At 44.2% G+C, this 13587-nt stretch overlaps 1 protein-coding gene across 1 annotated transcript; it reads left to right on the top strand.

Annotated features, from left to right (window-relative positions):
• The first annotated feature begins 215 nt into the window (after positions 1 to 215).
• Positions 216 to 13142, top strand: Bmp2 (bone morphogenetic protein 2). The gene is made up of 4 exons (XM_074074372.1): positions 216 to 729; positions 1276 to 1363; positions 2551 to 2900; positions 11068 to 13142. Exons 3-4 carry the CDS (start codon positions 2558 to 2560, stop codon positions 11910 to 11912), a joined length of 1188 nt encoding a protein of 395 aa, XP_073930473.1. The 5' UTR covers positions 216 to 729; positions 1276 to 1363; positions 2551 to 2557; the 3' UTR covers positions 11913 to 13142.
• The last annotated feature ends 445 nt before the right edge of the window (positions 13143 to 13587 follow it).

Below are 13587 nucleotides of genomic sequence, written 5' to 3'. Positions count from 1 at the left end.
GCGCGCCCCCGCCCTGGCCCCACCCCGCCGCGGCCTCCGGGCGCGCTGTCCACACCCCTGCGCGCCGCTCCCGCCCGCTCGGGGATCCCCGGCGAGCTGCGCCGCCGAGGGGGAGGTGTTCGGCCGCGGCCGGGAGGGAGCCGGCAGGCGGCGTCCCCTTTAAAAGCCGCGAGCGCCGCGCCACGGCGCCGCCGCCGCCGCCGCCGCCGGAGTCCTCGCCCCGCCGCGCCGCGCTGCCCTGCGCCCGGCTCGCGCTGCGCCCGCCGCTGCGTTTCCCACATCCCGCCGGGGATTGGCAGCCGCCGCGGGACATCCGCCACCACTGCCCCCGCCGGCGACCCGCACGCCCTCGGGGCCAGCAACGCGCGGGTTACCCGTGACTGCGAGGCACCCGCACGCCGTAGACCCCGTGCGGGTTGGAATCCCCGGCAGTGCGCGCCGGAGCGCTGTGGCCTCGGCGGCCCGGGCCGCGCCGAGCGCTGGGGAGTCCGGAGCTGAGCCCGTGCGCCGCGATGCCGAGCCCCTCCTGCCGGGGAGCAGGCGCCGGGGACGTGCCGGCAGAGGTGTGATCGGACCCTAGGCTGGCCACAAAGACACTTGGCCCGAGTGCTAGGAGAGCGAGGCCACCCGCCTCAGCGGCCCGGGACTCTCCTGGACTCACTAGAGAATGCGCTCAAGGACGGCGGGGCTACGGAGCTGTGCGGTTTCAACTGGCGAGCACTGATGGGGGTGCGCTGGAGTAAGGCAGAGTGATGCGGGGGGGCAGCTCGCCTGGCACCCAGATCGTCGTTGTGCCCTTCCCCGGACCCGGCGTCGCCCAGGATGGCTGCCCCGAGCCATGGGCCGCGGCGGAGCTAGCGCGGAGCGTCCGACCCTCGCCCCCCCGAGTCCCGGAGCCGGCCCCGCGCGGGGCCACGCGTCCCGCGGGCGCTGGTTCCTAAGGACGACGACAGCACCAGCTTTTCCTCTCTTCCTACCCTTCCCTTCCCTGGCCCGCACTCCTCCCCCTGCTCGCTGTTGTGTGTCAGCACTTGGCTGGAGACTTCTTGAACTTGCAGGGAGAGTAACTTGTGCTCCCCACTTCGCGCCGGTGCCTTCGTTGGGGCGGCCAGCCTTGCCGCCTCTGAGCCCCGCCGTCCCTCCGCTCCTCTGCCGGGCCCAACCCGGGACGCCTGGCGTTCCCAGCGGGAGGAGAGGGACTACGCGACTGGCACCGGGAGGAGGAGGAGGAGGAGGACGCAAAGAAAGGGAACTTACTCCCGGTCTCTGCACCAGGTCCTTCGGACACAGCATTTTCCATGCGGAGGCTCTTTAAATGGACGTGTCCCCGCGTGCTTCTTAGACGGACTGCGGTCTCCTAAAGGTAGAGGACGAGGGTCCCCGACTGGGAGGGGTAAGGAGAGGTGGGAGACGCCCAGCAGCCGCAGCCGCAGCGACTGTGTGTCTCCCGGGACCGGGACAGGCGGGACGTAAACAGACCCCCTTCCAGGTCCACGTGTAGTCGAGCCCCTACTGGATCGTCCCCATATTGCCGCCCCGGGCGACCGTCAGCCTCGCCCTCCTGGTCCGCACTCTTCCGCCGCCCCTCCTTCTCCCTTCCCAATTTTCAGTATATGATTAGGGCTGTTAACACTTAGATGATTTTGTTTTCAAAGTTAAAGAAATCCCTTTGGAGAGAGTGGCTTTAGGATTTCACCCGTTAGTTGCCAACCTGTACTCCCTTCCTTGGCCCTCTCATCTCCCTTTCTTAGGTTTCTCTGGAGACCTTTCTACTCAGAATCACGTCCCATTTAGGAAAGTAGTGGAAGTTGAGGTTCTCCAGTGCGCAGGGGCAGTACTTCAGTGCCAGTTTGTAGTGTTTTTAACAGCTGGCACGTGCATTAATAGGTACTAGTCATTTACCTCATCCCAGGGACACACCTGCGTTTCTTGACTGCAGTGGGGGTTGAGGGGATGGAGTGACCCGTCCATCACCTCTGAGGTTAGGGGCGTGGGCCAGAAGTTGCAAGTAGCTTTAGAAGTTGTGGCCTTGACTTTCCCGGGATTATTAGGGTGTGTGTGTGTGTGTGTGTGTGTGTGTGTGTGTGTGTGTGTTGAGTGTGTTGCTTCTGGGGAGGTCACATGCACTTTTTGTGCGTGTTTAGAAGCAAGTGAGCGCTTGGCAGGATGTGTTTGGGTTTGTAAGAGATGCGGGGTGTCAGGCCAAGAGGTGGTTTTCCTAGATTCCTAGCACCGGCTGTCAGAGCTGGTGTCATAGGAAAAAAGGTGATGGTCATTGAATCTTACTGGGGGTCAAGGCAAAACCCCAAATCAAAAGTTCGATGGGTTGCGAATGGGATGGGAGGAGGAAAGCGGTCAGGAAATTGGGCAGTGCACTCTCCCAAACACTCGGGCTTCGGCCGTTCTTACGTAGCCCGGCGACTGTGGCATGCCAGGAGGGCACCCTGAAGGAGGAGGCGGGCGATCCAAAGGAGAACCCGGGCCGCGGGGGTGAGAGGGAGGGAGGACTGGGCGGGGAGCTTGGGTGACTCACGTCGGCCCTGTCCGCAGGTCGACCATGGTGGCCGGGACCCGCTGTCTTCTAGCGTTGCTGCTTCCCCAGGTCCTCCTGGGCGGCGCGGCCGGCCTCATTCCGGAGCTGGGCCGCAAGAAGTTCGCGGAGTCGTCGGGCCGCTCCTCCTCCCAGCCCTCGGACGACGTCCTGAGCGAATTCGAATTGCGGCTGCTCAGCATGTTCGGCCTGAAACAGCGACCCACCCCCAGCAGGGACGCCGTGGTGCCTCACTACATGCTGGACCTGTACCGCCGGCACTCGGGCCAGCCAGGCGCGCCCGCTCCGGATCACCGGCTGGAGAGGGCTGCCAGCCGTGCCAACACGGTGCGCAGCTTCCATCACGAAGGTGAGCCGCAGCTGGGAGCAGGAACGAGGGCGGGGACTGGGGCGGAGAAACAACCGGCAAAGCCCCCCATAGTGGGCAGCCTTGGGCGTCCCTGCAGGGGCAGCTGAGCCGGGGCACCGCAGAAGTTTCTACTTTTGCTTCTGTATGATTCTTTCTGAATCCGATTTCAAAGCACTGCCTGTGTGGCAGGGCAGCCAGGGATCCCCTCTGGTGCATCGGCACCCTTATCCTGGCTGGCAGCCAGAAGATAACTCCTCCCCTAGGAACTGGAGAGAAAAAGTGATGGGGAAGATGAGGGTCAAAGGCATGAGCCCAGTTAGCTAAACGTGCAAGAATTCCATGGGGGAGGGGGAGGATGGAGAGCCTTGGGACTTCTTTAAATCTGTTAGGAAGCCCTTGCTCCATAAATCTGTGTCTTCTCTTAAGTTGGAGTTTCAGGCTATACAGAACCAAGGGCAGAATTTTCAGTGGTAGTACCAAAAAAAAATCAAAACTCAGGTTCCCAAAGTCTTTCTAATTTACAGTTGATCTGGGCCTGGTTTGGAAGATTTTGAATCTCTACCTAATCCCCGTGGGAGATCAATTCCACAATCAATCTTATTGTTTCCACAATGACTTTCTTGTCTTGTGCTTAAATCTTAGATAGGTTCCCAGTAGAGACAAGGCAGCCTTCAGATAAAAGCTTTTGCAGCAGCTGCCTGCTGCCTTCATGTGCAATGAAATGTGGATTTTTTTTTTATGATACTGAATGTGGTTTCCTAAGGTAGGATATTCTTGCTTGTTTCATCAGAAAAGTATTTAGTGGATTTGAAATGTCTTAGAGCAGCTCCTGCACCTAAGTTCTTAGAGCAATTAGCCAAAAATATGCTTCACCTCAATTCTTTCTGTACAATTTTAAATGCCCCTTTGGCTTAATGCCTTCTAAATAGAGCATGGGTTCCTTTCAGTTCTAGAAAAGAAGGCAAAGTTGCATGTCAGAGAGCAGTCATTTGCAGACCATGAGAGAGCTGGGAGTTAAGTTCCTTTTTGCTCTGATGTAAACAAATTAGATTAGTTATGGCACAGCCTGAAGTTTTCTCCCGGTGTGAAGGATGACTTAGACTTACACATAGCAAAAGATACTTCTTCATCAAGGTAGCTACATTAGGAAGGGGACAGTGAATTGATGTTTCATTTTCAAATGTAACCAGAGATTTGAAAGGCACTGAAACCTCGATGTGCTCCCTGAGAATCCTCACTTCACCCAGCAGAACTTGTCTGTTGTCGCATGTAATGATGTGTTCCTGTGTGCACATTCTGCCATCATAACCCAGAGATGATTAGAGAGCTAGCTCATTGTTTCCAGCTAATGCTGATTAGAAATTATTTTTCTGGATAGAAAAGGAACCAGCACAGCTGTTTTCACCACCTCTTCTGGCGTCTTAGCATGGGAACCATTCTTAGCTTATAAAGCCAGGAATACTGTGTCTCTGTGTTAACTTACAAGGAAAAACATTTAAATCAATTAATACCTAAGACATGCAATTGAGTAATGCTTTCTTCAGTGAAATCTGCGTATTTCTCATTCTTCCTCTAGAAGTGGCTTAAACAAAATTTAAACCGGCTATGCAATATTTGAGTGTGTAATTTTAACTTAAATAGTGTGCTTGAGACTATAAACTAACTTATGTCTTTTGAAATGTGCTATATGTAAAACAGCGTAGGAATTACCAACTTGCTGAAAATCAAAGTGCAATTAATTTACATCTTAATGCAATGAGATGCTAGAAAAAAAGCTATGTAATTTTTGTCCAAAATTTCAACAGATCCATTTCATTTGTCGTTAGACTAGTATGTCAGCATTAGACTGGATATAGCACTTTTTAAAAAATATTCATTGATGTGTATCCTGGGGTTTGATTCTTGGAGGCTTTCTTGTATCACACATGCCACACTAACCATCTTTATATGAATTATTTGACAACAAACTGATTAGAAAGAAACCTTGATCACATCTACCTTGTAGATGAAATAGTTGCAGTTCAGAGAGGTTATGTAACTTTCCTAATGTCACAGAACTATGAACTTGAGTCTAGTGAGTGCCCACGTTTCTAGGACACAGGAGAGTAGTGAAAACCTCAAGCAATGGTTAAAGCCATTAGGGACATGTTGGTATTTAGTACAGTGATAACTGTTCTTAATTTTTATTAAAGAATTTAAACATTTATTTGGTAAAGAATCAAAAGGACCCTATGAAAGAATTACCTATTGGGTTTTTCTGTAAGTTATATCAGATGGTTTTATGGCATGATGAGACACAAATTATCACAATGGAATTCTTCCAACCAATGTGATCAATACAAAGTTACCAGTTATCATTTCTCATTGAGCATTGTCTAAGTCCTTTCTACAGTGGCTTTTACTTAGGAGAGTGAAAGCTTTGCTGAAATTTTTTCAAGATCAATTAAAAAGTACATATGGTCCTTTTAGAAGTGCTGCTGAGTGTAGAAAAATCAGATCTCCAACTAGAAAACATGGAAATTGGTTGACTTTGTTGGCCCTACAAAAAGTCTTCCTGCTTTTCTGACAGATGAGAGGATAGAAGGACCACATTCTTTCTCTCCAGACTTTGATGGACAGTTTTCCTTTTCACTTGAAATAACTGACTCATTTGCCCCTCTAACAGTTGTGCCTACTTTGAGCCTTCAAATTCCATTTTCATACAACACACATAAAGAAGTGAAGAAAAAGTCTGTTTTTGTTATTTTTTTTATTTTTTGGCAGTACTGGGGTTTGAACTCAAGGTCTTGTACTTTCCAGGCAGGTATTCTACCTCTTGAGCCACTCTGCCAGTCCAGAAAAGTTGTTTTCGCAAGGGTCTTGTCAAGTTGTTTCTTTCACTGCTATGGGAGATTCAAGCTGATTTCTTACGAATCTTTCACTTTGATATCCAAACTAAAAAGTCACACTTGAACTCTTAAGACTTAAGGATTAGCTGAGGTATGGTGGCATATGCCTCTAGTTCTGGGAGGATCATGTGAGCCAGGAAATTAAAAGACTCACCTAAGCAACACAGTGAGACCCCACCCCAAATTAAATACTAATGTTATCAACATTTTTACAGAAGAAGAAAATGAGGTACAGGATATTTAAGACCTTTTTTGGGATGGGGTCTTGCTGTGTTGCATAGACTTGTTTTTGAGCTTGTGATCCTCCTGTCTCAACCTCCCCAGGTAGCTGGTAATATAGACACAACACAACATGCTTTTAGTTCCTTTGAAAACCAGGTGGGGGAAAGTTTTTAAATAGGGATTAATCCTGTTTATACAATGCTTCACTACAATGAAAATAGCCAGATTGTACGAAATGTCAAGAAACAATCATTGCCCTGTAAAGGATAGCACACGTCCTGAATTCCCAGTGCAGAGGTGGCACATAGATATCCCTTCAAACAGAACTTACCAATGTGCTCTCTGGTGACCCCAGGTGCTGCAGTGTAATGGCAAAGTCCCTATTAGAGAACAGTTATTCAATTTGGAAATACTTGTTAAGGTTGTGGCTTTTGTGTGCCATGCTAGTTCCTTAGCATTGATATTTTCTGTTCTACTTCTTTGTTGGTAGCTCCCCTATATTCCCTTGATTCCATCTCATTGAGGTACATTGTCTTTTTTTAGAGTTGCCCATTAGGTATTGCTCTGAGCTGTTAGAAAATATGAGAGGGCACTGGATCATTCCAAAGGCACTGGCACAAAGGGTGGACAGAGGTCAAATCAGGTTAGCAGTGACCACCAGGCTCTTCTTTCCCTTTAGTTGTTATTTCCTTTGTTGTCTTAAAAAATTATTCTTTGTAACTTTTTGTATTTTATGTTTTTCTCCTTGATAGCAATTATTTGTTCTTCTACAAAATCTTATACATTCTATGCACTCCCTTCCATTTTGTTGTAGAGAAGAGGTTTCCAACCATACTGATTTTCTGGAATATCCTCAGGTTTTGTTGTTGTTTAGATGCAGGATTTTTTGGTCAAAGAGCATTGCAAAATCCTCAAAGCTTAATGATAAGGTACTTTTAAAATAAAACTCACCATACTTTAGGGCAAAAAGGCAGCCACAAAATAGCAATGGTTCCAAACAAAACTTACATATCCCAGTGGGCCTTGTCACTTTACTTTTCTTCTCATTTAGTTCTGTCTGCTGTCCCCAGCATACCTGGGTAGTATATCCCTTCCCTTTAGTTAGGACGAAACTCATTCTACAGTTATCACTGTATTAAATACCAGTGTGCCCCTAATGGATTTGATATTACTTGATGTTTTCACTGTTCTCCTATGTTAGGTAGTACTGTCTAGTGGCTAGAAACTTGAGCACTCATCTAGACTCATGTTCATAACTGCAGCACTAGGAAAGTTGCTTCACCTTTCTGAACTCCAACTATTTCACCCACAAAGTGGATGTGATCATGGTTTTTCTCTAATCAGTTTGTTGTGAGAGAATCATAAAAAAGTGTTAGTGCCAGTCCTGGCACAAAAAGCACTTAGCACATCACCTAACATTATATCATGATGGCTTTTTTATGTCATATTCTTCCTTTCTTTAGGGAACGGGAGTACTGAGTGGACCTAGTCCCATTCCTTTTGGATTATTTTGAGGTAGATGAACAATTGACTAGTGTAGATGATTGAATTAGCACTTCACTTCTGGAGAAGAGGTCAAATGTCATGATGGCCTTATTTCCTTCATTTTACCACATTTATGCAGTCATAGCTCCAGTCACTTGGTGATGAACTTGGCTCACAAACTCAGGTGAAAAATAGGTCAGAATCCTGAAGTCTCTTAGCAAGTTCAGCTGATTCAACATGGAGTATTTACAAAACCTAGGCACTGTATAAGCTTCCAAAATGCATACTTTACCTGCACTGTATTTTTACAATCCCCGGGCTTTTTTCCTTAAATTTACTTTATTTCAAATAAGATTTAAATTTTACTACCCTCAAGAAAAGACTGAACCCTCTCCTTTGGAGGAGGCAAAGGTGGTACAATCCATAACCCTGGGCAATAACTTTCCTTGGTTTGGGGTTTTCTGTGAACTCCTCTGCCTTATATTGCAATAGAGACTTTTGTATGAAAGGCAGGATAGGGGTCTTTCAAGGATTACATTGATGCGGGTGCAAAGGAAAAGTTGAAGAAAGGTCTTCACACTCCCTGTTATTATTTAATAATGTCATTTTTCTCCTTTGCTTCAGACTGGTAAGCCATTCTGCTCTGATGAGCCTTCTTACGTCCAATAAGACTTTGAGACACAGGAAATTACTGTTTTCTGTTTCTGGCTGAATAGTGGCAATTTTATATGATTCAGTGGCCCCTAGAGGGCCATTATTCTATGTCACTTCATTTACCTATCTTTCATACTTTACTTGAAGATTTTACCTTCATTGTCATCCTCTGGCCCTGTTTGTGTGTGTATGTATCTGTGATTATCACTTCTTCCCTTTTTATTTGTTGATTGGGAGTCAGGGGTTTTTTTTTGCCCTTGTAGTTTTTCAGACACTTGTTGATACAGCTACTCATGGATAATTTGCCTTTCCTCCACCTATTTGAAAGAAGTGAATACCAAGGTGGACTGACTGGTATAAGAAGCCAAAAACTTAGGAACATTTCTGGATTTGTTGTCATTGGAGTCAGGTGGATGCTGATTTTTATCTTCTCTGCTGAAAACGTGGCTTCATTGGAAGCACCCCCCACCCCTATATTAGGGGGCTCCTGAATGGCAAGGAGAAGGGGTTTTTATTTTGTTCTATTTTTTTGGCAGTACTGGGGTTTGAACTCAGGGCCTTGTGCTTGCTAGGCAGACACTTGACCACTTGAGCCACTCCCTCAGCCCTTTTTTGTGTTGGGTGTTTTCAAGATAGGGTCTCTGGAACTGTTTGGCTGCGGCTGGCTTCAAACTATGATCCTCCTGATCCCCTGTCTTCTGAGTAGCTAGGATTACAGGAGTGAGCTACCAGCGCCGGACTGAGAGAGGGTTTTTAAAAGAAGCTAAATACAACCCTTGAGACTTACTTGCTTGGAGCCACTGAAAAGAACCTTGGTTTTATTGATGAGAAGATTATTTTAATGATTGTGGCTGACCTGAAGTATCATTAGCTGAAAGTAGAGTTCAGAGTATGGATGGATCTCCAAAGGGATCCTCAAGAGATTTCAGTTACTAGGTACAAGGGGCTGGTGGAGGATTCACTTCTTGGCCTTGTGGTTTCCATGTTCAAGTAGAAGAGCTATAGAAGACCCTTCTGTTTGAGTCCCTGATTGGCCCACCATAAACTCAATCCTTGGCCATCACTAATGGTCCTACTCATGTTTATATGATCTAACCAAAGGCACTTTAAAAATCTACTTCTCTGGCAATTTACATTGAATGTGAGACATATAAGTTAAAATCTTGATACCCAAAGTGTGGTCCAGAAACTTGCAGCATCCTCTTACCTAGGGGCTGGCTAAAGATGCCCCTCCTCAGATCTACTGAATCAGAATCTGCGATTAGAGATTGAAGAGGTCCTAGTTGTGTCACGTGAAAGCTAAAGTTTCAGAAGTGCCTAATCAAAACATTGTACCATAACAAGGTATAAACTGAACCTAGTATTTCAGCTTAGCTGGCAATGATGACTGCCACTTTGATCTGAAAGGTTTACACAGGTAGAATCTTGGAGTGACTGATCTGATTGTGATTCTCCCTTGCTAAGGCATCTACATTCATTGAACTACTTATAACTCTTGTCTTTAGGGAAAATACAACCATAAAATGATTTTTAAAAATACATTGTTCTATTAGGATGATAATACAAAACAATGGCAAAATAGATTTTGTTTGCATTTGAGATCCTAAATGAAGCAGGTACTTTTTTTGGACCATGAGACAATAGGCTATAGCAAAGAAAGGAGAAAAACTCAACTATTTCAAATTCTAGTGCTTTTTTACTACCAATTTAATAATAATAGTGTACATTTGATGATTTGTAAACTATAAGCCTTCAAGGTGTTATGTTAAATTTTACCATTTGCTTGGGAAACAGTATTTCTTAAAGTTCAGGATAATGCTTATGCATGGCTCATTTAAATGACTCTTTTGAAAAGCTGATAGATACAGAAAGATTATTCTGTAATAGGATGAAATTGTTTCTTATATTGTGAAACTCATAGTTGTATTTTTGTTAACTTTTATAAAACGTTTTATGTCTGTTCTGCAGCCTGTTTATTGGCATATGCTTTAAATATGGCTTATTTTTTAAAAGATACAAAGGAAATACAGAAGACAAAGTCATTTTTCTTCTTCCAAAGGCATCTGAAATAAGATTTTGATTCTTGAGGTCATAAAGAGGTGAGAGAACAAACAGTTGAGAAGCTATTCTCTTAACTGACCTTAATGATTACGGTGTCCAGTACCACCCATGCTAGGACACCCATACGTTTCCAAAGAAGTAGATCCCTGTAAATGCCTTTGTCTCTGGACTTTGGAGTAAAATGATAGGGTATGCTTTGCAAAATGTCATCGTTCATGTTGAGTTTCAAAGTCTTTAATTAGGAAGTTGAAATCTGTAGATCGAGATTTGTAAATCATCTAAATTGCAGAGTAATGTTTTAGAATACCGTGTAAGGGATTCACATTAAAGCCTTTTCTTTTAAAGAAATGCAATAGTTTCCTCAACTCCCACTCATTAGACTTCTACTAACTATAGTGCTGACTTTTTCTCCCCCTAAACTCTGTGAATTCCAAAGAAATGCTTCACTATTTACCCCCATTATTATAGCCACCTGAAAGAGTGTTCGTGGATTGTGTTAAAGTCATAACAATTAATTACAAAATTTTGTTTCATGGTATGCATGTTGAAATGACCATATAGAAAAGGGAAAATGGGAGACACCTGTTTACCTGTTTTTATTTTTAAAGACAGTGTTTATTTATTTATTTATTTATTTATTTATTTAGTGGTGCTGAAGATTGAATCCAGGGCCTCAAGCATACTTGGCATGCACTGTACCTCTGAATTAATCCACCAGCCCTGAAATTTTTATTTTCTGATTGCAAACTTTGACATGGGCTAACTCAAACTCTGTGATGGAGTTTAAGTTTTCCTAGTCAAATGATCATTACCTCTCTTACTGAATGATTTTTCCTCCCCCACCTTTATCATATTAGAATCTCTGGAGGAACTGCCAGAAAGGAGTGGGAAAACGACCCGGCGATTCTTCTTTAATTTAAGTTCTATTCCCACTGAGGAATTTATCATGTCTGCAGAACTTCAGGTTTTTCGAGAACAGATGCAGGAAGCTTTGGAAAACAATAGCAGTTTCCATCACCGAATTAATATTTATGAAATTATAAAACCTGCAACAGCCAACTCAAAATTTCCCATGACCAGACTTTTGGACACCAGGTTAGTGAATCAGAATGCCAGCCGGTGGGAAAGTTTTGACGTCACCCCCGCTGTGATGCGGTGGACAGCACAGGGACATACCAACCATGGGTTTGTGGTGGAAGTGACCCATTTAGAGGAGAAGCAAGGTGTCTCCAAGAGACACGTGAGGATTAGCAGGTCTTTGCACCAGGATGAGCACAGCTGGTCACAGATGAGACCATTGCTAGTAACTTTTGGCCATGACGGGAAAGGACATCCTCTCCACAGAAGAGAAAAGCGTCAAGCAAAACACAAACAGCGGAAACGCCTCAAGTCCAGCTGTAAGAGACACCCTTTGTACGTGGACTTCAGTGACGTGGGCTGGAATGACTGGATTGTGGCCCCTCCTGGGTATCATGCCTTTTACTGCCACGGGGAGTGCCCTTTTCCCCTGGCTGATCACCTGAACTCCACTAATCACGCTATTGTTCAGACATTGGTCAACTCCGTGAACTCCAAGATTCCTAAGGCCTGCTGTGTTCCAACAGAACTCAGTGCAATCTCCATGCTATACCTTGATGAGAACGAAAAGGTTGTATTAAAGAACTATCAGGACATGGTTGTGGAGGGTTGTGGGTGTCGTTAGCACAGCAAAATAACAAATAAATATATATTTTAGAAAAAAGGAAAAAGAAAAAAAAAATCCTCAAACCTCCCTTCCCCACCAAAACAAAACCAGTTGACACTTTAATTATTTCCCAATGAAGACTTTATTTATGGAATGGAATGGGAAAAAAAAAAAAACAGCTATTTTGAGAATATATTTATGTCTACAAAAAGAAGTTGGGAAAACAAATATTTTAATTAGAAAATTATTCCTTAAAGATTTAAAATGTATTTAGTTGTACATTTTATATGGGTTCAACCCCAGCACATGAAGTATAATGGTCAGATTTATTTTGTATTTATTTACTATTATAACCACTTTTTAGAAAAAATAGCTAATTTGTATTTATATGTAATCAAAAGAAGTATCGGGTTTGTACATAATTCTCCAGAAGTCGTAGCTGTTTTCAGTTGTGTATTTAAGATGAGAAGTCTACATGGAAGGTTACTCTGGCAAAGTGCTTGGCACATTTGCTTGGTTTTGTTTTTATTTTTTTCTTTTTGCAGCGCTACTGTTAAGTTCACAAGTTTAAGTCCAGAAAAAAAAAAAGTGGATAATCCACTCTGCTGACTTTCAAGATTATTATATTATTCAATTCTCAGGAATGTTGCAGAGTGGTTGTCCAGTCCGTGAGAACTTTCGTCCTTACTGGGTGGAATATTTGGATAGGAATCAGATATTACTGATCTGATATAGAAACCCTTCTCCTACCCCTCAATTTGCAGAAAGAATAAAGCAGGACCAATAAAAATAATCAGAAAAATGATTAACATGCAGGAAAATGAATTAAAGTTGTTTTTTTTTCCCCCCTAAACTAGTGATCCCTTCCAAGGGGCTGATGTGGCCAAAGTATTCAATAAAACATACAATTTCTTTGTTAATATTGTGGTCATGTATATTTTAAATTGACATCTTGTGGCCCTCAAGAGTTGGAAATTGATTTGCATTTTGCTTTTACCTTGTCAGGGAGCTCCAAAGTACCCAATTTTCTAATTTTGCCCAACACACAGCAAAATTGTGCACGTCATGTTTTCTGCCCACACCCTGTTCTCTTACCGATCAGCTTGCTTTTCTTTCCAAGGCTATGTGTTTGAACACATTTCTCCAAATGTTAAATCTATTTCAGATAATAAATATCAAAGCTCTGGCATTTCATTCTATAAAGTCCAACCTGTGAGAGAAAATGGTACATTTGTACAGTGTTCACAATGATTACCTTGTGTGTGCATTTTTGTTTCAGAAGTTACTTATTTCCAAAGAGGTTGGGGAAAAGGTAAGGAATGGTTGGGAAATTGAAAGCAAATCATTTGATAAATCATATTTGCACCAAAAGAATAACTAGTGATTATTTGTCATATGAACCTCTTTGGGGGAAGAAAGATTTAAAGGAAAACCAAGGTCTATAAAGTAAGCAAAATCTAGGGAACCCATGGTAAAGTTTCAGAGATGATATCCCATACAACAGAGGCAACAGTGCCAAAAAATTAGAAAGGGAAAGTGTCTGAGATCAACTTCTGCAAGAACTTCTGCCAATTGGCTTGAAGCCCAAACAAAGTGAAGTCAAATTAGGCTGTTCAGAATGAACACTTAGCAGGAGCAGAGCTTCTATGCCCCAGGTTGGAATCAGACCCAAGGAAGGGTTCTGAGACTATGT

This window comes from Castor canadensis, chromosome 5 (assembly GCF_047511655.1).
Source record: "Castor canadensis chromosome 5, mCasCan1.hap1v2, whole genome shotgun sequence".
NCBI lineage: Eukaryota > Metazoa > Chordata > Mammalia > Rodentia > Castoridae > Castor > Castor canadensis.
This window is presented reverse-complemented; position numbering and strand designations above follow the sequence as displayed.

Coding starts and splice junctions, on each gene's coding strand:
- Bmp2 (XM_074074372.1), top strand. CDS start 2,558: ATGGTGGCCGGGACCCGCTGTCTTCTAGCGTTGCTGCTTCCCCAGGTC. Junction 2,901..11,067: donor GCGCAGCTTCCATCACGAAG/GTGAGCCGCAGC, acceptor TTATCATATTAG/AATCTCTGGAGGAACTGCCA.